The sequence below is a fragment of the Passer domesticus genome, chromosome 8 (assembly GCF_036417665.1).
Source record: "Passer domesticus isolate bPasDom1 chromosome 8, bPasDom1.hap1, whole genome shotgun sequence".
NCBI classification, from domain to species: domain Eukaryota; kingdom Metazoa; phylum Chordata; class Aves; order Passeriformes; family Passeridae; genus Passer; species Passer domesticus.
In genome coordinates, this window is record NC_087481.1 from 41,050,468 (window position 1) to 41,076,762 (window position 26,295).

A 26,295-nucleotide genomic window follows, 5' to 3' on the forward strand; every position below is an offset into this window, starting at 1 on the left:
TTGTTACTGTTTATACAGTGCCAAGCTGGCTTTCACTATGGAATTGCATTTATGGAAATTGAATGTTGTGTACACCTTTCCCATCTGCCCAGCATATAGGGGCACCAAATTTCCCAATTACCCTTCTCAGCAGGCAGTTGGTAATGCTCAAGCAAATACACTTGGGCTGTAGCAGAGACTTGTTACCCTCTTTTCCGTAACGTGTTGTGTCATAATGGGGTCTACCAGAAGGACCAATTCTCCAAGGTATATTTTTAAAGAGTATCTTGCTGAAATCTACTTACTCTTGTGAAGAAATACAGGAAGATAGCTTGGCCAGAATATTTCACACTTGGAGACTGCTGTATGCATAGTGCAGGATGGCCATGTTTTCTGCAGCTTTCCAAGTGCTTTGCTGTTGTGATTTGGGTTTTTTTCCAGTGAAGTAATACAAATAAAGTGCTGTGTTAATTAAGTAATAAGCCCTATGATATCGGCTGTTACCAGCAGTAGCTGATGGGTTAGTGAACCACCTGAGGCAATGGTTGCCATCACACTCTGTGAGCCATATGTTAGCTGCAGTCATGAATGACTGTGGAGCAGTTATTTCTTGTTGTAAACAACAAAGGCTGTTGGATCTCCCTGGCACACTTTTCATGCATAATGAGTTCACAGTCTGAGTGAATGCTTTGTGGCTGTGTTTGTGTGAGCAGCAGGTAACCAACAGTTTTGTGAGCATAATTTTCTTCAAAGGCTACTGAGATCTGAAACACGCAAAAAATGCACTGGGTGTGGACCCACTAAAAGAAACTGTTGAACTCCTTCTGTTCTTATTCTTTTGTTTTTATGTTGATGCACGTTCAGCTGAGCTCAGTGTTGTCATGTTCCCCAGGTGACTGGTTCTGTGAGAGCTTAGGAATTGCTAACTGTGAGATGCTTTCAGGAAAACAGCAGATCTGAGAACTGTATGATCAAGTCAATGTCAGGTTGCAAAAAGAGAAGTCCCACACTTAAGCTCTTGGAAGGGTGCTGCTGCCTTTGGGAGCTGTGAAAGCTTCTCAGCATCTTAAAAAGTGAAAAAGCTACATTTATATCTGCAAATGGACAGTCTGAATACATGACAATGACATGCAACAATTTGGGTGCACTGTCTGTGAAAAATTGATGTTGGCATAACATTTTGTCTCCCAAGTCAAACAGTTGATTTGCACCTGACCACAGAAATATTGAAGTGAGGAAGTATTGCCTTCAGTAGTGGGACTGTACAGGAGAAACCTTATTTCACTTTTTTTTAAAGTGTATTGGAATCTGACTCTGGAGAAAAGTTTGTATGTGCTGTGCATATTGTTCTGGAATAGAGGAAAAATTGGCTTATCAAACAGGTGTTGGTTGGTACCTCCTGGGATTCTTTTTCTTTTCAAGAATTGGTCTCAGCACCACAAAAGAGCAGTAAGGTTTCCATGTTTAGTGTCCTTATTGGAAAGGCTTTCTAGGACCTGCCCTCAATATTGAGATTTGCTTTTGATCAATTCAACTCTTTAATCCCCTTTTATTCTTATCCCACTCTTGCATTTCAGCAATCAGGTTGACTTTTCCTGGCATTTCCCTCTCAAAAGTACTTATAGAGAGCAGGGTCTTTACTCTTCATGGTGTTACTGACCCTCGAGCAGTCACTGCCAGCAGGGAACAACTTCTTAGCATCTCTGGGCATCTTGTAAGTCTTTGCATCTCTATAAGGAACTCTTAGAAACACTGATGTCTTTGGGTCTAGAGCACCACCAAAGTGATGGATGCTTAGTGTTACAAATTTGTGAAGTTCTGACTTATCTCTAGAGACCATTTTGCCTACTTGCTTTGTCCAGCTTACTGCTGGACTATAGTTTTAAAAAGCATATTTTTCCAGTATTTTTCATGGCAGTAAGGCCTCTACTGAAAGGAAAGAAAACAGACTTACTGTGTCTAGCTGTAGAAAAGTCATAAGAGTTCGTTGTCTTGCAATCTAAAAGCATAAAGCAATTCTTGATTCTCTTTTTCCCTTTCAGTGCAGTTTTTGCATTCACACAGAGAAAACTCATTAATTCTGATATAAATATATGCAAATAAATTTATTAATATAGGAAATGGGAAAATCAGTTATTGCTTCCTTTATAAATAATACAGGCTTAAGTTTTAAAGATATTACTTTTCCCTAAAATGAATTAGACAGCCAGGGAAAAAATCACATTTTTTCGTGGTGGTAATATCTTTAACCAGATTTGTCGCGCTAACAGCATTTCCTATGTATATATTATTTTTATTTAATACAGGTAATCTTTTTATTACAAATCATATTGTTTCTCAGGAGATTACCACCAGCTCTCATAAAACTGCAAAAAAAGATGAAAAAGCATCAATCACCACCAGACACAGCACACTGTGTGCAGATTAAATATACAAAGCCCTTTAATATGCTTCAATGAGATACTTGTTAGCTGTTGATTTATTTATAGTCCTCCTTCTACTCTGTTTTAATTTCAATTTGAATTTGACTCCAAGGGTCCCTGCCTAATAATGATCAAGAGCAAGATGACCTTGTGCATCAGATTAACTCCAGATAGGCTTGCTCATGTGATTAGCCACTTTTTCACTCTGTCCCTTGAATGGGTGTGGGAAGGCTTCACAATTGTCACTGGTATAAGCAAGAAAGATGAGGAGCTAAAGCAGAACTATGCTGTCATTTAGAGATGAGGCTGGACCAGAAGCCTGACCAGAATTCACCTTAGGGGAAAGAGGGGTGGGATCTTTCCATCTGGAATCTGTGTTAAGTTTTGGTGTGAGTCTATCTCAAAAGACAGGCAAGAAATGAGGCTTCAGCACTTGGGGTTTATTGACTACTGTCTTCTGATAACTTATCCACGAAAGTATTTTCTCCCTAAAAAGAGATGTGGCAAAAATTACTTCTTGACTTGCAGTTGCCAGACTGTGCAGAGCAGATCTAAAGGAGTTGCAAACTAAGTGTGCAAGTACTCAGGGGGAGCCAAAAGGGCAGTGGTTCTTAGCATCAGAAACCCATGTGGGAACTGCTGCTGGGGTTCATCTGATCCGTGGGAGCAGGATCCCATCCTCACTGCTTAAATGTTGTTTGCCTATATAAGAGATTGCAAGTCAAAACTTCAGCTGGTTGTTACTGTGCAGAAGTACAGCATCCTCCTCATCTGGCACATGCAACAGTCTACAGGCAGAGAATAAATCAACTGAAGGTTTTGTTTTCCCAAGAGGTCAGCCTTAGACAGAGCCTGACTGCATCTCATATCTTAAACAGATTGACTCTTGCACCTCATGTGTGTTTTAGTGTCTTCATTATACAATCCCACTGGTTTGTGCTCTTTGCCTAGCAGCTTTGAGGATTGAATGGCTGAGGATGAGCAATCATTCACACATGTTCACTGTATTGCAGAGTTACATAAAGTACTCATTCCATCTCTAACAATCTCTCTTGAGTGGCAGTGGGCTGTAGAGTTATGTCCCATGATGTATAATCCAAATTAATTAACCCCAATGAGAAATCTCTATATTGGCCTGGGAGCACTGCTGCCAGCACCTGAACTAGGTATCGAGAAACAATTCAATTCTGTCACTTTAATACAGGTAAAAAGTCAGCTTTCCTCTAAAATAGTTTGGTCTTTCTGACAAACTTATTCAGATGGTCTCCAAAAACTGATTTTTATTTGGTATATTTCCATTATAGAAATTTTATGTTACATTAAATTCTTCCATATTCCATGTAGGGTTCCATATGTAAAGGTAAACCTTTACAGTATCCGAATACATACAGTATCTGAAATCCCATCAGGAAATTCTGTAGGAAAAATGGTTTTATTAGAAGGCATATATCCTTCATTCAGTAAGTGACTTTTATTTTAATTTCTCCTTGAGGCCTTAGTTTAGAATGATGTCCTGGTATACTAAGGCCACTTTTGTCTAGTGTTTGACTCTCATTAATCTAAACTTATTTGAATATTCTCAAGATGTGAGGTAGTTTTTTATCTCCTTCATTGCTTACCAGTTCAGCTCAGGCCCCAGAAATTCTTTTTCTCTCTCCTCTTTATGCTGTCCTTCCTGCCCATACAGAATGACCAGTCTCTGCACACTGGGTCTTTCCTGTTTTCCTGGATCTAATTAATGTTACTTCAGTGGTAATCTCCCCTTCTCCAAGAATTTTTTTCACAGGAGAATTGCATATGAGATTGTTCACAACTGTTTGGGTCACAGCTGAAGTGGTCCATTGCAAACCACTCTGGGATGAAATAAATTAATTGCTTTCAGAAGCATTAAAAACAGGCATGGGGATATTCTCAAGCTGCTCATGATGGCTCCTGCTTGCCTCTGTTATTGCAGGCTGTGCTAAGACTCCAAGCTTTATGGCCTCTCAACACACATACCTACAAATCAGGACTAAGAGAGCTCCTAGTGTATGGAGCTGGGACAGATCTTGAGACATCCCCTTATCAATCATCTGATAAGGGGCATTGCCAAATTGGCTAAGATGCTTTTAATGTAACAGAATACTCACACTGAAGTCCTTTTGTCTGTCTCCATTTCACAGGGTGGGAGTTTTGATGTTGCAGACAGGATGTTTCACAGTGTCAAGAGCACGTGGGAATCAGCATCAAGGGACAACATGAGTGACGTCAGGGAGCTCACCCCTGAATTCTTTTACTTGCCAGAGTTCCTGACCAATGCAAATCACTTTGAACTTGGTAAGTTCTAGAAGGGACATAAGTGTTCCTCCTACCAAAAGCAAAGATCCAGATCATATGTTGAGAGTTGGTCTCTGGACTATGTGGATGAATCTTTCTAACCAGGAGATCAATTTTTATTCAAATAACACTGCAAGAATACAAGCTTCTGAAACTGAATTGTGTCAGAAGAACCAAGTTTCTAGCCCAGAAAAAGAAGCAAGTAGTTCCTATTAATTTCTGTGCAAAAGAATTTCATGTTTTGTCACAAAAAGAGGAGTTTTATATAACCAATCTAGTTGACTGCTTTTGAAACTTTGGCTTGTATTATCATATTTTTGTAACTATTGAAAATGTATTCTTCTTTTGGAGATGTGTCAGTTGTTAAATGGTGTTGGTGAAAGGTGGTTTTGTTGTTTTATTTTTTAATCTGCGTGAAATCACAAGGTGATTAGTTTCCAAATGTCCCTATTCTCATCTTCAAAGGTTCTGCACAGCTTACATGAACTTGATACATTTTCCCTGTCCTCAAGCACCATCACAATGCCCTCTGAATGTACACTGTCTCTAGGCCTTTCTGCATCCATAATGAAGGCTCAGATTGAATCCAGAAAAAACACTATTCAGAAATAGGCATGGCAGTCCTGGCTCACTTCACTTTACAGGACTTTCACACCATTTGCAATGCAAAGCTGCTTTCTTTAATAGACACTGGCTGGTTAACAATTAAGGCAGAGGAAAAATACCTGAAGAATCATCCTGAATTTGTGACAACAAAGGCAACTTAACCCATTGAAATCTAGCTATAATTGTATTTTAGGAATCAGTGAGATGAGGCATGCTAAAGATAGTAATGCTTATATTTCTGTGTAAGAACAAGGAAAAAAAGCTGTTAGAAGTTTGTTGAAAGATAAGAAAGAATTAGGGTAGTTTCCTCCTGAGAGGAGGCCAAGAAACAAAACCTGCTGAAATCAAGATACAAGAATGGAGTGTGGGGACCCAAAGGGCACCAGAATCTTGCCAGTAGAGAGCAAATATACAGGAAGATTTTAAAATAGGCAAAGCAAAGGACCTGAATCTGTTGAGGTCTGCTAAACTGTATGGAAACTTGTGGTCCCAGAGCTGAACCTCAATTTAGATTTGAATTCATCCAGTTGCACAACACTGTGCTCTGAATTAAGAACATATGCTCACCTTCTGAAAGGAATCAGGTTGCAAAGGACTTGAGAACAAAATCCCTCTCGGTGGCTGCTTTGGTCGGAATATTTGGCAGTAAGACCTGCAGGATTATGTATAAAAAGAAAGTTGTGCAAACACATTTGTCTTGTCTGTGTTTGCATTCTGTACTAAAGAGGCTTGTGCTGAAGACATGCATATTTTTACTGTGTTAGTGACAATTACTAGAATATCTTCTCACTGCTTTATCACTGGATCAGAAATCCCGGAACACCAGTTCTTCAGTCTTCTATGGCACTAAATTTGATGTTTTTCAAGTTTAAATTAGTGAAATTTAAATTTCACTAATCTGAAACTGCATGTGGGAAAATCACCTCAATTTCCTTTCACTTCAGTATTTTAGTAAAGTTGTTCCTATTTTCAATGTGTCTGATTCTTATTTTGGATTCTCCCTTTGTAATTCCTGCAGGCTGCATGCAGGATGGAACAGTGCTGGGAGACGTGCAGCTTCCTCCTTGGGCAGATGGGGACCCCCATAAATTCATTTTTCTGCACAGACAGGTCAGTGAATATAAAGATTTGTGACAAAATGCTGTCTGGGTCCCACTGAAAATGAAGCTCTGAAGACCAAAGTCACAAATAAAAATGTTGGATCCGAATGCATCCTGCCTTTGTGAAGTTTGTGTTGGTTCTGAACTTTGCATGTCCATTTCTTTGCCTAACAATTTACCTTCAATCAAGGCAAACTTTCCAGACCAGATGTGGATTACATGTACGTTTGGGCATGAACATATCTCAGCCCACAAGTGTAAGAGAACATAATATAATGCACAGGAATTTATATGCATACAGTTCCATGTTGCTAACAAACTGTGTGTTTATTTAAATTATTTATTTCCATCTCTGAGTCATGCCAGAACTAAAGGTTCTTTTTTATTTTTGGGGGTTGGGATGGGGGAAACCTAATGTAATTCTCTGCCCTTAATGGAGTCAGCCTTGGCAATCTGAAAGCAAATAGCTCTAAGGTCCTGAGACTTACTGCAATTAGTGCTATCTATTAATAGTTAGAAAGTCTTCCATGTGGTGTCATCTGCTACATAAAAGTGAATGCAAGTGCAATTCTGTACGAAGATTGTTGCATTGAACTCAGACTTTGCAGCATAATATCTTGGTGCAAGTCTCTCTAGTGCTCCTGCATTACCCCATCAGATTTCTAAGGGTGAGCTGCACGTGTGAGTGCACACAGACTGTTGCTGTGTACAGCTGGGATGAATTTGTTTCCATTGGTGGGGCTAAACAAACAGTCCATGATTTTCAAGGCATTACATTACCCCGGTTTGTCATGTTGCTTCAGTTTTTGCCTCATGGGTTTTTCTCACCTCTGCTCTGTAGGTCCTGCCCTTGGGATTTCAACTTTCCCTCTCGATAATCACTTTGTAGGTTATTATGTCCAAACCTGGGCATACAACCATCTTTTCTATTTTGGTATCTCCAAATAAGCCTCTCTTCAGCTGACCTCTCCAAGTGCTAGGTTAAATCCTCTGACCTCCTTACTACCCTAACTACTACTTCTTTTCAACAAAACCAGGGTCATACTCATATTTTGTAAATACTTCACTTATCTTCATTAGTAGCAGCAACAATGCTCCACCTAAGTTACCATTACTTTCATAGAATCATAAAATGGTTTGGGTTGGAAAGGACCTTAAAGATCTCCTAGTTCCAGCCCATCTGCAGTGGGCAAGGACACCTTTCACTAGATGAGGTTGCTCAAAGCCCCATCCAACCTGACCTTGAATATTTTCAGGAATGGGGCATCCCCAACTTTCTCTGGGCAACCTGTTCTAAATTCTAAGCCCACTCTCACAGTGGGCAATCCCTTCCCAATATCTAATGTAAATCTACCCTCTCTGTTTAAAGCCATTCCCCTTTTTCCTGTCACTACATTCCCTTGTGAAAAGTTCCTCTCTGGCTTTCTATAGGCCTTCCTTCAGGTACTGGAAGGTTCCTGGTGCCACAAACGCTTTGGCTTGTGAATGACTGAGTATGAGAGAGTCAGTTCAACTCTGGTTTCATTCACACATGCTCAGGTTACTCCAGTTGGTGAACAGGGATATGATCTGAGCCTGCACTTGCTTACATTTTTTTGTGCAGTAACCCTGCCTCTGGTTTTTTGGTGGTTTTTTTTTGTTTTTTGGGGTTTTTTTATGACTGTTGTTTATATAGTGTGACTGTTGATTATACAGTGAGATATTTCATCTTTTCATTTAAGAGATTAAGAGGCTCTCTTTAGTTTCTATTTTGAATTTATGACCTGAACTCTTCACTTAGAATCTGTGTCAGAAGAATAATGCTAAAAAATATTTAAAGTAAGTTAAATTTCTATCTTGCTTTACCTATTTTGAAATGGATAACTCTTGTTATGGGTAACCTACTAAAAATTTTATCTTAAATAATTTTGAAAATGCAGTTATCTCCCAAGGTTTGGGGTTTTTTTTGCTAAAGAACTGAAATGGAGATTAAAAGCCATGTTCAGAATGTGTCATTTCCTGTACATACACAGTAATAGGTATTACTGAGACAGACATCTTTGAAGTTGTGTAGAGAATGACTTAGAGGTTCAGAGCTCTGTTCACACCGAAAGCTGGTGGAATGGAAGAGAGGTCTGAGCTTTTGTCAGTGCCCATAACCACAGTTACTAGGAGGAAGGAGATCCTCATCTAAGCTTTGTGTGCACAGTAGACATGCTGCTGGAAGTACAGTGTTTGCTAAAATGAAGAATTGAATCCAATGAATGCCCCATCTCCTAACTATTGCAAATTGGTTTTGGCCATTGAGGTCAAATATGCAACAGCACCCTCATATTCCTCATTGGCTCCATGGAAGGCGTGGAGGTTGTGGGGCCGTCTGGTTCCTTTTGCTGCTCTGTCTTGTGGTCTTTCCAAGTTGCTCACTCTCTGTTTTCCAGTTCCCCAAAGAAGGGAAAGGCAACACTGTCCTTCCCTACCAGCTGTGCTTCAGAACAAAGCCATGTATGACTGAAAGATGCTGCAATTTTACACTGATGCTTTTAAAATAAAAACACAGGGAGACATCTATTCTATTGTGGTTGTTTGGAGTGTAAGCTGCTGAGCTCCTTACTGCTTGTCTAATGGTGAACACTCCAAAGGCACTTGGATGAAATGGAAAAATCTGCTTTTGCCTTGTGCTTTAGAGTAATGGTGCACTTTGCAAATCAAACTACAGTCATCACTGCATAGCTTGGTTTGGTGTCACTGCAGAATGATCTCAGATTGTGTGAACTAGATTTGTTTTGGATGAAATGAAAGAAAAGCTGCACTCCAGTTGTGTGCTCCAGATGTTGGTAGCATTCAGCCAGCAGGAGCAATCTGGATTTAGTTGGAAGAAAAGCCCCCAGAGTGCATTTAATGTGGATACTGGGTGTTCTTTTCCATTTGTCTACAGAACTGCTTCCACGGGGCTGTACAATTTAATAACATTGGCACAGCTGATAAATTAATTTAAATCTCAAATAGGAACAGCTTAGCAAATGAAAGATCATGTTTATAGAATTGTGCTAATAATTTGCCAGTCCTCCTGATCAGATTTCCTGTACAGTCACTGCAATATTGTCTCTTCAACCATAGTTGATAGTAGGTACTACACAGGGGACTGCAAGAAATCTTAATTAACCTGTCTGGGAGACTGTCTAACCCTGAAGTGAAGAGTCAGAGATCTTGAATTCTGAAACATGAAGGTTTCTGTCTCCTCTGATGATATCCACAAGGCTGGAGGGTACTAATTACTGGTATTGTGGTCATTTTTAGGAGGCTTCACAATGAGTTTGGTGCATAAAACAGATTGAGGCTGACACTGTTCTGAGGTTTGACAATTGCTTTCAACAATATGAGAGCAAATAATTATTCTTGACATAAAACTCTGAACAGCTTCCTTTTTCATGCTTAATAAGTTAGGAATCTAGTCCACTAAATAAATGTATTTGCTTCTTCCCTAAACCACAAGTTCTCCCTCCTTGGCTGGGCTTGCCATAGTGCTCAGTGAAATTCTGAGAGGCTGCACAGTTACAGCTTTGTTAGTTGCTTTGTTTTGCTTTGGCAGGAATGCCAGTCAAAATTTACAGTTTGTAATTCATGGACTAACTGCTTTTATTAATGAGTTCTGAGTCTGTCCAGGGACAGATTGTACACTGTGGTTGTGCTGTGAGCTGCCCTGTGATCGTTATAGCTGTGGGCACGGTCATTTACACCAGCTGCACTGGGCAACTGCCTGCTCTGTGAAATGAGCCATTGTTCTGGATCCCATTAGTTTGTTTATTTCTGCTGTGCTTTGGGTGGGCTGGTCTGCTTGGAAGACCTTTCACTGAACATCAGGGATTACTCAGTCAAATGATTCGGAGATAGAAAAGTGCTTTTAATAATGCTTGACAGTGCTGCTTGAATCATTGGGCAAGGCTGTCTGGGAACGCACAAAAGTTTGGTGAGGCAGGTGATGGCAGCAGCAGTAGTATTTAGTGAAGCCTCACAGGAAAGACTGGCTAAACTGGTGCTGGGCACAGGTTCAGCTTGAACTTGTGTCCCCTGCTTATGAACTTGCTGTCTGGGTCTTCCAAGATCAAGTTTTCCTCTGTGATTGCATTGAGCTCTTTATGGAGCTCACATTTACGTGGATATATTACCTTGTAGCATCTCTTCCAGTCTTCTTCAGTAGTAATTGTTTATTCTGGTCCTGTTAATCCATGTGCCAATCACTGTGGGTGCCAAGATCTGTGGAATGCTTTAATTTTGTTTTGTGGAACCTACCTGTGTTGCCTCTGAGGATATTGGTGCTGGTGTCTGTTGAGTCAAACATGTGGCACCCTGTCCTTCTGTTTCCTGTGGGGGTCTAGTTTAGTCTCTTAGTGTTTTATGAAATTGTGCTGAGAATGGTGATACTGGAGAAACTGAAAGTGTGATGACTTGCAGAGAATTTGTCTCCATCAAGGATTGGGAAGCAGCAATACATTTGTAATGGACACAGTCTGGCAAATTAAGTCATTTTGTTTTGGTTCCAGGCACTGGAAAGTGACTATGTCAGTGCCCACCTTCATCGCTGGATAGACCTTATCTTTGGCCACAAGCAGCATGGCTCAGCTGCAGTGGAGGCAGTTAACACCTACCACCCTTACTTCTATGGAGACAAGATGGACCTCAACAACATTAAAGATCCTCTGATTAAGGGCACTATCCTGGGATTTATCAGCAACTTTGGACAGATACCAAAGCAGGTACCACTTTATCATGAGAGTAGAGAACATAATCTTGATCTTACAGTATTTTTACCGCAAACCAGTAACAGTAACTTAAATCAGAAACACCATCTGATGTAAATCTGATGAAAGATGAGCTGTAGGCTTTTCCAGACTGTGTACTACATCAGTATGCACCCCCACTTTCTAGCCATGCTGCTCTTGTTGTGTCCCATAGAGCTGCAGCATCACCTCTGGGCTCTGCTCCTTCAGTACAGTCACACAAGTAGTCACTAGTCTGGGAATGGGTATAGTCAATTAAATCCAGCTCAAAGTCTCACCTGTGTTTTCTTTCTTGTCCAGAATTGTTGGGATTAACTTTCCGTCTCTCTGAGGGAGGGATGTAGTCTGATGAAAATGTAGTATGTGTAAGATTTTATTTTAATCAAGAGGTTTGGTGGTCCTGGAGTCTGTGATTAAGGATTTAAGCAGGTGTTTCTCCTGCATGGTCTTGCAAATAGAGATTTATTTTTCAATTATATTCCTTTGTTCTAGCTCTTCACAAAACCACATCCATCTAGGAATGCTCAAGGGAAAAGTTCAGCAGGGAGAGAGACTGGGCTGTTCTTTCACTCAAGTGGAATTCTTCCTCCTCCTGTGAGCAGTCTGCAAAACCTGAAGCTCTCACCAGTTACTATAAAAGGTGCTGCAGGGACTGTGTTCCATTTTCTGAGCTAACAAGTACACAGTTTTTGGATAGCATGAATCTGGATTTTCAAGATCACAAAATTAGTCTCACAGCTTTGTATGGGTTGGTTCAATCAAGATCCCTCCTGTCAATTGTGATTTTTGTATCCTTGTATTAGGAGTGGGTACTGAAAACTTCAAACTTCTATTGTAGAGTTTGGAACAATTTTTTTTTTAAGTCATCCTCTCCACATGCATTTTTGCTGTCCACTGGAGAGGAGTGTTTCCACTACTGTGTGTGGAATCTCACTTTCAGAGTGGATTTCTGTCTGAGGGCCTGGCCACAGCACTGAGCCCATATGTGAGACTTGCCAGCCTCACCACACAAGCTGTGCAAGGAGAAAAGTTAACATAACTGCTCTAAACCCCACAGAATTAAATATTTTCTCTGTTTTGCCAGACTATCCCAAGGGAGCTATTGGGCACATTGTTCATACAGAGAAAGGCATTCTGGCTGTCGAAAAAAATAAGGTTTTGATTCCTCCTCTTTGGAGTAAAACATTCTGCTGGGGATTTGAGGACTTCACCTGCTGCTTTGGCACCTATGGATCTGAGAAGGTAAATAAGAAAAACTCTAAGAATTCAAGAAATTAGTTTTATGTTGTGATCTTTGACTGGTTTGGGCACCCATTTCAGAGGCTGTTGGGGAGCTGATTTCAGGGGATGCTGTACAGGACTTTCTCACAGTCAACCTCCTTGGGGAATCTCAAGCTGGATATCCAAGATAGTGTAAAATTATTTTAAACTGCTTAAAAACATGGCATTCGCCTCTAAATTATCTCAAGTTTTCCATCCAGTGATTGTGTTGTCCATAGGTCATAAGGACAACACAAGGTCTCCTGGTCACTGATTAGAAATTTCATTGTGCAGAAATTTCTGCTGGAATTAAGACAGAACCATCTGTCAATTCCCCTCTGGCTCCAGCATAGCCCAGTGCATTCATTCAAAATAATGAAGTTAATACTCTTAATTTTTTGCTGTTAAAAATAAATGGTCTATATCATCACATGGCTTGTTAGGACACTTGACAGATCTAGTTTCTTCCTCTGCCATAAATACACTGATTTTTGGATGTATTTGGGACAATGCTATGCAAAGAATTCTGAGTTAGCTTAGTTACCAGAATAGCATAGGATGTAATTCAGCAGGATACTGACTTGGATATTTGTGCAAGTGGCATTTGTTTTGTTTTCACAGACATACCCAAAGTCAATGGAAATGAAAAAGCCATGAGATATATTTTAATTTCTGCACCCTGTCCAATAAAATCAGTGCTTAGCAGTTCATAGTGTTGCTGCAGGCATCAATTATTCAGTTTGTCACTTCAAAACTCAGGGTAATTCTGAGCATAGTGAGCTGATTACACAGACATTGTGAGTAATACTTGGGAGTCCAACTTGAGTTTTCTCTGGGTTAGCAGTGCCAGTGGACATGAGCATATGAGAAACCTTAGTCCTTGTTGTAAGCAGGTAAAGGTTTGTTCTGTCTGTGGCAGGGGTTTTGTAGCTGTGCTGTCCAACTCCACCAGAATCGTTGGCACCTGAATGTTGTCCCAGTTGTGTGGGGGAGAATGCAGAATGTGCAGGAGGATGCTTGTGCAGTGATTGTAGCAGTGTGTAATAGATCTGACACTGCTTTAGACTGATTTGGGTGCTGCTAACAGAGCACAGAATGGAATTTAGTGTTTTGTCTTCTGGCTTTTCAATCCAAATAAGGCAGGGTTTGAGGGCCTGGCAGTACTCTGTTGGCAGTGGCCATCACAGCCTGAGACTTCTTTTCAATCTACTGGAATGTTTACCTTCTGTTACAATATTGTTGGCAAAATGAGCTTTCCTGAAGCTGTGTAGGAAGTGTGGCACAAAAGGAGTCAGGACCCAGATCTCCTAAGACATGACATCCTGAGCTTTGTTCAGCATTCCTGTTTGGTCCCTGGAAGATGGCACAGCTCCATGCAGCCACAGCCTGTGGAGGTCCATCTGTTCACAGCTGTGCTCACACAGAGACTGGTTATGATGAGCTTTTCTTCCTTAGATTTAAAATATGGAAGGTCCGTTTTGAAAATTGAATCTGTCATTTGGTAATAATAAATACATAGTATCACTCAATGAGAATTTGACTTAAAGATGCATTCTTGTACAGAATGTGACTACATTTGAGTGCATGGCAGACTGGGGAAAGTGCCTCTGTGCAGTGTGTCCTTCAGCAACTACCATCATCACATCTGGAACAAGCTCAGTTGTGTGTGTCTGGGAATTCTCCCTGGTCAAGGACAAAGTGAAATGTCTAAACCTGAGACAGGTAAGTACTGTGGCTTTTCTGCTAAAGAAACTTGATGAAACCCAGTAGATAAGGTTTTTATCTCTCAGATGATTGTCAGAAGAATCACCTTTGTTGAATAAGAAGACAGGAAAAAAACAATAATAAACAGTATCATGTGACAGGAGGCAGGAGCTGATAATATGCCTATACCAACAGCTCATAGCTATGAGTGCCACTTGGTGGATTTTTTCCCTCTAGTAGCATTTTCAAAGTTCATAATCATAAAAGAAATAATGAAGATAAGGTGTATTTTCCTCTCTTGAAGTGCAGCCCTCGGGTTATTTTTAAAAACAAATATCACCTAGAGATGCTTATAATTTGTTCTGAGCTGCTACAGCAATGGACAGGATCTCTAAAACATCCCACAAACTTAACTGGTGGAGATGAAGGCTCAGCCAGGCAAAGCTGTTGATTCTTTTTTCTCAGCCTGAATTCAGAACATAAAAGGTTTATTTGTCACTCTGTGAGGGAGGAATGCATCCAATAAGAATGCTATAGTTTTTGTCCTCATTATTCAAAACCTTGAAGTGGTCTAATCCACCTTGTTGATTTAGAGTTCATCTATAGTCACCAACATGTAGACATGCTATTTCATTTACAAAATTGAATTCTCATGTAAGATTTGTGTGGTTCAGCTATGGTGAGTTCTCAGCTTTACAAGTAAAACTAGAATACACTGCTATCATATCTGGAAGGTAGCATGGGGCCTTTCTTCCCTAAAGAAATTAAGATACTCTTGATTTAAAAACTCTGCTGTTTTTAGGCAGACAAAGACATTGATCACCAAGGTTCCCAAGTGTTAGAAGCTTCTTCTGTTTGTTTGTTCTGGAGGGGTATTCAGATAATATTTCAGTGTTCTTCCTACATTAAGCCAAAACATATTTTACGTGTCGTTAAATGAAGTGAAAACTTCATTGTCTGCTGGAATGCCAAAGAAGTATTTAGATCTTGTTTTATCAGAAATTCCTGTTGGAATTTGTGTTGAAATTAGTGGGGGAAACTGTTTTAGAGCAGCCTCTCTTTTGAGGTTTATGATGTTTAATTCTGTAGAAAGAAATATGAGACAAGATCTAATGGCCTTTTAATCCAACTAGTTATTATTCCAAAGGAGGACATAAACATAGAAATATAAGAAATATCAGTAGAGAAAAGAATAAGCAATAATTTTCATCAGCATCTAAACAATACCAGCTAGGGGATCAGTCTGAGTTTCAGGCAACCAAAGAAGGCTGTCTTTTATCTGGATTATAATGTCTTTCTCTTTAACAATCTAAAATCAGCTTTGCTGATGTGTTCCGCTGTGATTAATTTGGTATTATCCAAAATCCACAAAGTGGTATGAGATCATGCAATGACAAATTTTGTATTTTTTCTTTATTTTGCCAGCAGAGTTTTTTTTTTTCCTTTTTATGACTGTCTGGACTGGATGTAAACTTGAACTATGGTTCTAAATGTCTTCCAGTGAATTACTTTCTACTTTCCTGTAATTCACTGTTTCATGGCGGCTGCTTTTTCTGCTGAACAAAAAAAATTCCTGAGAGAGTGAGCTTTGCTTAAGAACAGCTTATGTGCTATAAAGTGGATGCTATTCACTTACCAGCTGTCTCATGGGACTGACACATTCTGGTTTGGAATGTAGTAAAGTACAGAAACTATATTTCTGCAAAAAAAGTAGCTTTTGCCTCTCTAGTGGGATCTGCTTCCACAGTTTTGTGGAACACTAAAGATTGAAAATAATTGCCTCGGTATTGATCCTTGCAATTTACTAGCACAGGGATCTGCGCGATCCAGTTGCCAGAATTTCTGGGCCAAACAAAACACTTGAGCAAGGTGTGCTCTCTGCCTCACAGACCTCTCAGGAAGGTGTGGAGCATATCTGTAATGTGTCTGGGTCCTTGTCAGCTAATTAAGTTGAATGGTCAAACTTGGTTTAAGCTTTCATGGACTGAACAGCCTTGCAGTGAAGCTGGCTTTCTTTTTTGTCTTTTGATATTTGTTAAAATACCTTGGAAAGAGGCCTTGAGATCTTTATGCAAATATGCTGCAGGATATTTCCCATTAAGGAAAAACCTGTCAATCTTTGCAGAATGATAATGAAAAGATGTAGGGAGTCAAATGCATGAGACTTTTTTCATGAATGTGCATTGAGATTGCTGGGTTGAAGATGATATTGTAATTGTGTGCAGGTCTATCCATCTCTTCCACACTCAGCTTGTATTTAAAGTGTTTCACTGCCAAGTAGGATCTTCATGGATTAAAATAAAAGAGAAAAAATGTTTTAGTGAAACTCCTGCAGGAGCTTAGCTTAGCTTGATTTAGCAGTTTGGATGCTTTCACACAGAATATGTTTTCTTTTATGCTTTGGAGAGAGGGAATTTTGAGCCCTTGAACCAGTCTTGTCCCAGCCTTTTTTGCAGCAGTCTTGTACAGTTCTCAAGTGTAGGCACTTGATTATGCCCAGTCCTTTGTAAAAACATGTTCTACAGCCAGTCCAAAGCTATCACTGAGCCTTCTTTTCCATGTTTATGTGAGAGTATTTCTGACCTCAAAAAACCACAGTTAGAGACTTAATTTTGTGCCAGTATTTATAGCTGACAGTTCTTGTGAATGGAATAAGTCTCAAGCTGAAAGTCATCCCTCACAGTTGTGGGTCACCTTCAGTAATACAGAGCCTGCTGCAACTCAGCTTCTTCACAGTGGATTAAAGTTTGATTGTTGTTGTCCTGGTGACCTTGGCAAGTGGGAGCACGTGTTAGCCAGCAAGAGTTCAGTCTCATACTCACGTGCTGGGAAAGAGTGCGAGGTGTGTCCAGAGCTGAACTGAGATAGAATCTAGAAATGTGCTAATAATGTAATAAAAAAAAGCCAGCAAGCAATATGCATTTCCTTTGAAAACCAAAAAATAAAACTGGTGGGTCTGATTTTTCACAGTAAGGCAGCAAAAAAAACAAGCCCTGAAAGGCTTTTTAGGAAGGCTGTGAAGGACTTTTTCTCTGTTGCCCTACAGGTTTTGCTGTCATTTACTGTGGTTATGTAGCAGAAGTCTACACTGCTGTCACTTGAGAACACTGAATAAAACAATTTTTAGCAGCATACTTTAATCCATGCCTTCTATCTGTGTTGTTAAATCGCCTAAAACATGTTTATTTTTAAAAAAACTGTTTAAATAAAGCTAAGTTTAACTGAGCACTCCTTATGTCTCTGAACCTATAAAACAACAACAACAAAAAGAATGTTGTGTGAAGATGAAAATGAAAGGAATTCCTACATGGATTTAAAGCAAGAATTCTCCAAATTCTCCATAAATGCTGTTTCTCCTCTTAAACAATATTAGACATGTATTAATACTTGTTCAGATACACAGAAAGATAAGACTCAGAAGATTACTGAATTGCATCTTGATAAATTGTATTTCAAAAAGTTTTTTAAATATTGAAAATTTTCCAACTGTAAATTTTAGCTAAAATTGCATGGACTGAAGTGAAAAATTACTTTTTTCTTGCTGAGCACAAAGCACTGTCTTGCAGTCTGAGGAGTAGGCCAAGGGGCCTGAATCACTGTGTAATTTGGGCAAGTCATAACCTCTTGGACCCTCAGCTTTCTTCAACTATGAGTTGAGGACAAGGATGCTTCTGTGTAATATCCTTTGGTATTTCCCCCTCATTCCCTCTTCAGTTCTCCAAAGAATGACTAGGTTGCTTGTTCTTACTAAGCAAATGCGGCAGGACCGTGGATCCCCAGTAAATCACCCTCCATCTGCTCTGGTCTGTTGGTTGATTTTTCCCCACCAGGCTCTGTATGGACACACTCAGGCAGTGACCTGCCTTGCTGCATGTGTAACCTACAGCATCTTTGTGAGTGGCTCCGATGACAGAACCTGCATCATCTGGGACCTGAACCAGCTGAAGTTCATAAAGCAGCTTCCTGCCCACGAGGAAAGCCTCCGTTCTGTTGCCATCAACAATTCAACAGTAAGATCTTCATTTATCATCTTTCCTCTGATGCATCCATGAACATTTCATGATAACGTAATGGGTGCTTTTCCCAACATAAAAACATCCTGAGAGTCTGATACATTGATTTTTTTTCTTTCTACTGAGATTGCTAATAGTGTTCTTAATGATGAGAGGCGAGCACTAAAAGCAACATCTTAGACTGAGTAGCTAAGTAGCTAAGAAGCATCTGTGGATAGATAGATAGCAGGATTAAACAACTTTTACTTTATGGAGCATGAAGCATTACCCTAGTACCTCCTGGATTTGGCTCACCCATAACCTTGTTGCCCTTGTTATTTCATTAATTTCTGCTGACATTCATGCAGCAGAACCACATCTGAGCTGCACATTCATGCAGGTAAGACATGTTAGACTGCAGTTTGCCAGCTCAGGTGAAAACTGTCTTACATATTTGCAGTGATATGTTGGCTTTTTCCTTTCCTTTCTACTCCCAGGTGCAGGGAGCTCCTGGTAGCAGTGGGTATAAATCTGTTGAATTCTGTACCTGGCTAGAATTGCATGCATGCTGATAGAAAAATATTATATGTTGGATTTTACTGTAAACACTCTGATTAAGATTTTTTCTCCCAACCTTTTACCTCCCAAAAATGTTGCTTTCATATTTGTTTTTTTTGTTGTTTGTTTGTTTGGTTTGGTTTTTTTTGTTTGTTTTGTTTTTTGTTTTTTTTTTTTTTCTCTCTGCTAATATAGTAGAACAGGGTTTCAGCTGCTCAGACAATTCAAGGTTGAATCCAGTCCTGGATAGTGTACAAAAGCAAAATTGAGGTCATAGGAATAAGAAACCAGGCAGATATTCTCTACTTGGTCTGTGCCAAACAGTCATCTCCTATCAGAGCTTTATTAACCATGCAGTCTGATGGCTAGCAAATAGAGGGTGGGAATTAAGTTGTCTGTTCAGTGCCAGCTCAGCTCCCAGTCCCAGCAGTCCTGGTTAGTGTAAAGTGGCCAGTGGCCTCAGCAGGCCAGTTCAGAGTATCTTGGTGGTCCCTTATGAAGTGAGCTGAAGCAGAGCCAAGCATTCAGAAATGAAGGGGAGAGCTGGCACAGAGCTGCTCGAGATCCCAAGGGGACAGATTTCTCTCTCTGCCAGCACAGCAGCCTCTGCACGTATCTGCTCTCCTGGAACTGTCCAAAATTGAGACAGTCTGTGCCAGGAACAGTCTGGTGACTGATCTCCACTTTATTGCAGTGCAAATGGTTAAGCTGTTTGGATAATAGTATATCAAAAGGTTCACTTAATATAGGAAAAAAACCATAGAAAAGTATGACTGAAGCTTCAAGGAAAAAAAACGGTCCGTATCTTGTGGATGAAAAAATTCTTTTTGACATTAGCAAAACAGAACACTTAATTCTGAAATGTAATTTTTGTTTAATTCTTCTCTATATATTTTGTAAAGCTGCATGAAAATAGAAACAAAGTGTTTCCATTGTGCTACAGTGTTTTGATTGACACAAAATTGCAGGATTGGTAGCAAGGGTTTTTTCCTGAAAAAATTCAGAATGGTTCAAAGCAAAGTTTTGAAGGAAAAAAAAAAAAACAGTGAAATAAGAACCCTATATAGCTCTTCATTACATGTTTGTTGGAGTTGCTTGAGCATCTGGAAATGCCATCTATAGATCCAAACTTCATGGTATTTGTGTAGCGTAGACACAAAATAAGAACTGTCCCAAAAAGTTCATAAACTAAGGAGGATTGTAAAAGCTTGCTGTAATTATTTCAGTTAGTTTGAAATCCCTGATCCAGACTTGAAAAGCACTGTAGATTATTGCCAAATGCCTGGACATCATGTACTCTCATGCAGATAAGGTAGCTGAAATTTAATCTCTTGAATTATTGGCAGCTCTGTTATGAACATGCTATCATTTTTTATCTCCAGAATTCTGCCCAGCAGTGTGAAGAGCCCTGGCCCCAAATGAGGCAGGGGTGAAGTAAGCTGTTAGTTGACTTAAACCAGATGCATGCTGCTAATTTAAGGGCACACTGTCCTTTCTCAGAATGAGATTACTTTGTTGTTGAGGTTCTATTTAGCTGATTCTAACTATGGATCAAGAGTAGAAAAGTCATGTAGAATTTCAATTAATAACTTGATCAAAATGCACTTTTGATTAGATCATTTATAATTGCAGCATTGGGTCTTGATTTTTCATGTTTCTCTAAGGACTTACCTGTGTATTTGCTCCTTAAAAGCAGCCTCTGGTAAGGCTGCACCTGCATGGAGTGGAGGGGAGAGGTGCAAAGGATGTTTTCTGCATCCCAAGTGCAGGTCACTGGATGCACAGCTGGTCACTGGTCAAATGCAGAACACGGTGTAGAAATGCGATGACAGTGAGCTCCCTGTGAGGGGCAGAGGAGGATTGTGAAATCACCAAAGGCTTTGTAGCTAAGCAAGTGAAAACCATGTCCTTGTTTCAGGGAATGCTTATTTGTAAAACTTATAAGAGCACTGGTTCTGGCCCAGAACCCGTGCTAGGCACTGCTTGTGAACAGCCCCTGTCCCTGCTGGTAGCTGGGTTAGACTGTCAGTCTGCTTTTTTTACTTAAAGCCTGGATTTTATAGAAAACAGAAAGGTAACATTTCATTAAATATTTTCATTTAAAATGTGGGGAAAAAACTCTTTTTCTGCATTATCTTGCTAAATCTGAGACAGATATTTCAGGTTTCTGTGATGTAAAAATGTCAGAATTTTAATAGAAAAAAAAAGTCATTTTTACTTTGTCTGCTTTATATATTCTGCCCAGTAGAAAAAACAATGGCCAGAATTTACATCAGAGCAGTTCAGCAATTTCTAATCAGCATTTAAAAGTTATGTGGAGGATGAGTGAAGGACTTTGAGACACTGCCTCTTGCTGTGTTACAGGGTGACATTGTCTCTTGTGCGGGATCTCACCTGTACCTGTGGACAGTCAATGGCCAGCTCCTTGCAAGCACCAGCACTGCCTGCAGCCCCACCTGCCACATTGCTTGCTGCTGCTTTGCTGAAGTGATGGACTGGGACACACGCAGCATCATCATCACAGGAAGCACAGATGGAGTGGTGAGGGTAGGTGGATGGGAGAGAGGAAAAGGAATCCTCAGTCACTGTAGACCAGAGGTAGAGATTTTGTATTCTAAATGGAAGGACAAAGCTGTTAAAAGCCCATGCCACTTTCTTAACAGTGCAGGAGAGGGTAGAAATGAAAATCAGAATAAAATATTGGCTTCCTATCAACTTTTATCCTTCTGACAAGAGGACTGCTTGCCATACAGGAAGAATTTTGAAAATATCCTTTCCATTCTGGGGTGATTCTGAAAGCAACAATTCTATCACTCCTCAGAAACATTTGAATATGGTTTCTGAGAGTTCACAGTTCAGTATATTAAGACCTACTTTCTCATGAGTAGAAATTCACTGCTGATTCTGCCTCCAGTGTGGTAGGTGAACTTCCTGGGTTACTGGGATTTTGGATAGTGTGTCAGCCTTGCAACCCCAGCGGCTCCTTGCATGCATTCCTCCAGTGTGACACCCTGCAGCACAGTGACTGAGAGGGAGACAACTGCGAAATCCTGCTGTTAGAAGCCCAGTTCCCAACCCCTTGCTGGGAAGCAGGAGCTGAATCTTTCTCTCATTGTTACGAGCCATGCTTTTTCCATTTTTACCCCCTCAATGGCACAGCTGTGGAAGACCAAATACAGCAATACCCCCGAGCAAGGTGCTGGACTGAGAGCGCAGAGCGGTGTGATGGAAGAGCCAGGCAGCACAGGTATGACCACAGCGTGGGCTGGAAATGCAGGGGGACCCAGTGCTGAGAGCCTTGCTTGGTGGTGAGGAGGAAGAGGGGGTGCGAGCACCATGGTGTGAAGGGGAGATGGTGTGGGCAACTGGTGCAGTCTTACTGTGACCAGCAACAGTGGTGGGTGGCAACTGCCCCACCCTGGTGACAGAGAGCACACCTGAGCCAGCCATCTCACAGGCACACCCAGATGAAGCTGAGGGCTTTTTCACAGGCTCCCCCGTGGGTTCTGTCAACCTCAGAAGACCTTTCTGCATGAACCTGTAAGCCAATGGCTGGAAATATTCCTGGCTCCAGAAAGGCCACTGCCTTGGCACCTCTGCTGATGGCCTGTACTAATGTATCCTGGCATCACGTCAGAGGGGGCAGTGCCAGATCCTGCTCTGGCACAAAAGAGAGAAGTTTGCTGTCTTTGCCACCTTAAAAGAAGTCAGAGGTCCTTCAAACTGGTGGGAGGCCAGCAGCAGGCCCTAGTGCTTGGAGCTGTTTATTCAAGGTTGTGTGCAGCTGAAGCTGATACCATGGAGTTCTGGCAGGGCTGAGGTTAATGAGATGGTGGGACTATGGTGCTGACTGGAACTAAAAACAACTCAAGCTCACTTCTCTGTTCCAACAAATGCAGGAGCTGAAACCTGCCAGAAATCTTTAAAGGCACATCCTAAATAGCACAGATTTCTTCTTTTCCCAGTGCTTTTTCTAAGAGAAAGGGACTGTGATGTTATTATGTATCATTTACTCCACTTATTTGCTGTGGTCCTCATTACAGACATTCTCTATTACTTCAATTTTAGGCACACAATTTGCTTAAATATAGAACTATAGATGTAACATCTGCAAAAAAACCCAAAAAAGATATTATACAGTAATTGGGCATTACCACAGAGATCTTCAGAAGTGCTGTTCATGGAACTTGGCATCAGCATTGCTTAAATTGTTGTGTGAAAATATTTCCAATATGCCTCTGTATGTTTAATGGCTTAACCAGATGCTTCTCAAACACGTTGTCGTGCCTCTGAGTAGCCAGAGACAGATGCTTCTAGGAAAGGTGTAAGAACACCTGAGATGCCAGATGTGGGATAGTCTGGCTGTGGTAACTTCATATTTGTGTCTGCTCTCATCTCTAGTCAAAGATTGTTTTGTCAATAAGTCAAAGCAAAAGATTTAACATTCTTTCCAAAATTCCTGTGGTATTCTGTAGTCATTTTGTGGATTCTCTTTACCTATAGAGGTAAAAAGAATAGAAAAGAATAGAAAAGTCTCCTTTTATTTAAGAATTTCTGAAGTTCTTGTCTATAACTTCCCATGGCAGCTCTTTCCAGACATAATTGCATTTGAATGTTTTTGAACAGATTGACATTTTAGCTATTTGTAAAATGAATATCTTAAGCAGTTTTCTAAATGAGGACTTAAAAGCCATCCATGGGAGCACAGCAGAACACTCTTGTTTGTGTTTTTTTGTCCAAGAGGACTATAAAAGATTTGTGCCCACCCCACGTATCCAGTGATATGTAGAGACAACACCTGTTTGCACATGAGCATAAGGCTGTGTGTTTTCAGAGGGATACAGGAACAGCATTTTTTTAATAAAGAATTGAAAGGTGTAATCAAAACAGGGTCATACTCCCTTAAACTATTCAGATGACTACAGAATTATTTGAAATGACCAAATATTCCCACATCTCATTCTGTGCATTAAAGAAAATAAAATTATTACAAAACACAGTCATTAGAAAGACCAGAGTAACTGTGATTGAGTTATGTTGTTAGGTGTGTGTATATATGTGTGTGTATGTGAAATGTCCACAGCATTTAATTATTGGTTTTGTTATGAGCAGATTTAGATAAGTTGATAATACCAGGGCTTTATGTAATTTCTTTTTACTAGGCAATTATAGGCTGTATTATATCCTGGCAGCAAAGTATTGTGGGGCATCTTATTAAGCACAGAGCCAGTGAAAACTGATGAACAATTTTGCTGAACTAGGCATGCAATTTAGAAAGCAATAATACACAAATCCAATTTAGCACACAATTGATACCGCCGCACGTCAGCACATGTAACTATCATAGCCACAAATTAAATTGGGATGGGCCTATTTTGCAACAGCACAGGCCAAGATTAAATATATTTGTTCTCAACTTAACAACTTGCTGACCGTAAATAATAACAATCTCATCCGTGCTGCCCCCTAGACGCTTTCTAAATATTTATTTGTAAACCACACAACAGGTAACAAGTGTGGAAAACATCTTGTTCTCTGCCGGGAGCTGAATCCCAGCACTGCCCTGACTGGCAAGGCGAGCAGGACGAGCCCGGCGGTGACGGCGCTGGCCATGTCCAGGTAGGGCCACTGCCCAGCAGAGGGGCTCTGGGGCTGGGCTGGGGCTTTTGAGAGCTCAGTTGGACCTCTTGTAGCCAAAAGCAGCCCCTCAAGGAGCTAGCCTGGCGAGCTGCATTAATGAATGATGTTGGGGAGTCATTGGGTAGGTAGGAGACAAGACAGGAGCAATAGCAGTTTTTGGCAAGAATAGTTGTAGAACTTAGTAGCTGCTACACCATCTCTTCAACACAGAAATAACTCCTATCTAGGAGTTGTTGGAGATGCTACCTCCTTAAATGTACAAAGGGAGTTTTTGGCCAAAAGACAACATTGTTGTTCAACTCCTCTCAGTTTGTACAGGCAGCAGTATTTTAGTTTACTGAAGCTCCTCCCACAGTCAACTGGCTGTAATATTTGTTATCTCCTACTCCAAGATGTTTTAATGTACTGTGAAAAACTTACTGTCTCTTTTTCTGAAAGTGTTGAAATTTTGATAGTTGATAAAATGTTCCCGCGTTCTGCATGCTCAGCTTTAGAGCAGTTAGTGTGATGTTGATGTGCATTGAAAGGGGGAACGTTCAGGGTGAGGGTTACTTTCATTAGTGTGGGTGGCACTGCATGCAGCAGATTTCATTGGCTGAAGCCAGGACATCATGCTAACAAGTCTGAATTCTGATTCTGGACAGCAGATAGAATCCCAGAGAAGGGTGAGAGCTTCTGATCTGGTTAAGTTGTCCCCAGTTCACCCACTGAATTCTAGGAAATTTTGGATCCAATTCTAAGCTCAATCTTTGAAGTACCAAACTCTGAATATTCTCTAACATGGGTCTTCAATTTCAACTTTAAAGATAATGTACACCCCTGGATATTGCATCCTCCTAATTGCTGCACATACAGGAAAAGCCTTGATCCTGTTTGTGTCTTCTTCTTAAACATGGTTTTCTTTGTCTTTTTCTCTCTTCCTCAAGAAATTTCTCCAAGCTCCTGGTTGGTGATGACTGGGGAAGACTCTACTGCTGGTCTGTGGATGGGTAGGAAGAAACAGTCAAGATTTCTTGGTTTTTCAACCCTTTGGATGGAGAGAAAATTTATCCTTCAGAGCATAAGAGAAGCAGAGAAGCTGGAAGCCTCTGGTTGGGGACTGAATCTTAAGGGAGTTGTTGGACTGACCCTGCAGTCAAACATAATTTAAATTAGACACTGGACCCCAAAGTTGTGAGAGAAACTGACAGATATGCACACAGACAATGAGATTTTTGTAGTATTTGTCTTGGGAAAACTTTTGTATTTAAAATGTTATTTTAGATACTGAATTTGACATAATACATTTTATTTCACAAATATTATTTAGCAAATAAAACTGCCTTGATTATGGCAAAGAGAAGTGTAGCTTAATAATAACATATTGTATTTTTAATATAATGAGATAAAAAATACTCAGGCTTCAAACAAGTAAGTGAATATGTCCCAGTATTTTTTGTTCTTCACTGACATGAAGAATATTAACATCTCCATTCTTATTCTTCCCTTCTCCCTGGCTTTGCATAAAAATATATGCATGCCTTTTGAAAAGCTATTTTGTTTGCAAAGTGCAGTTTGGAATTCCCATCCTGACATTGGTGCCTTTATCCAGCCCCATTGTGAACATGTGTTATGGTGCAATGTTTCCCATCTCTGACTTTATAATAAGGCAGGCAAAATGTATGGAATTGATGAGGAGAAAGATCTGACATGGCCAGTCAACATATTCATTAATTTTCCTTCTTTTCTGTCTTTTTTCTAACCTTGTCCTTATACTCTCTGGAGTTCAGTATATTAGAAATACTTCAGGATTTACCTCTACTATCTCTCTTTTTGGTAAAAGAGTATTTGTAGTAAATGAAGGTTGAGACTACAGTGTAATAAATTCAAGTGCCATTTGTGTCCCTAGTGGGGATGGAAAAACAGTGAAAAATCAGCCTCTTTAACATTTTAGCATAATTGAAAGGAGCTAAATTGATAA

At 40.2% G+C, this 26,295-nt stretch overlaps 1 protein-coding gene across 24 annotated transcripts in view; it reads left to right on the forward strand.

Annotated features, from left to right (window-relative positions):
- The window catches only part of WDFY4 (WDFY family member 4), a 129,414-nt gene extending 103,639 nt beyond the window's left edge, over window positions 1-25,775 (forward strand). For 23 of the 24 annotated variants that reach the window (XM_064430713.1, XM_064430707.1, XM_064430703.1 and 20 more), the window contains 11 exons: window positions 4,565-4,718; window positions 6,343-6,434; window positions 10,945-11,157; window positions 11,674-11,821; window positions 12,266-12,423; window positions 14,005-14,163; window positions 17,976-18,155; window positions 21,060-21,242; window positions 21,855-21,942; window positions 24,203-24,314; window positions 25,262-25,775. In XM_064430713.1, the coding sequence (XP_064286783.1) occupies window positions 4,565-4,718; window positions 6,343-6,434; window positions 10,945-11,157; window positions 11,674-11,821; window positions 12,266-12,423; window positions 14,005-14,163; window positions 17,976-18,155; window positions 21,060-21,242; window positions 21,855-21,942; window positions 24,203-24,314; window positions 25,262-25,328 (1,554 nt within the window). In that variant the 3' untranslated portion in view covers window positions 25,329-25,775. The remainder of the gene's footprint in view (window positions 1-4,564; window positions 4,719-6,342; window positions 6,435-10,944; window positions 11,158-11,673; window positions 11,822-12,265; window positions 12,424-14,004; window positions 14,164-17,975; window positions 18,156-21,059; window positions 21,243-21,854; window positions 21,943-24,202; window positions 24,315-25,261) is intronic. The other variant, XM_064430729.1, reaches the window with a different exon arrangement.
- Window positions 25,776-26,295: the final 520 nt, after the last annotated feature.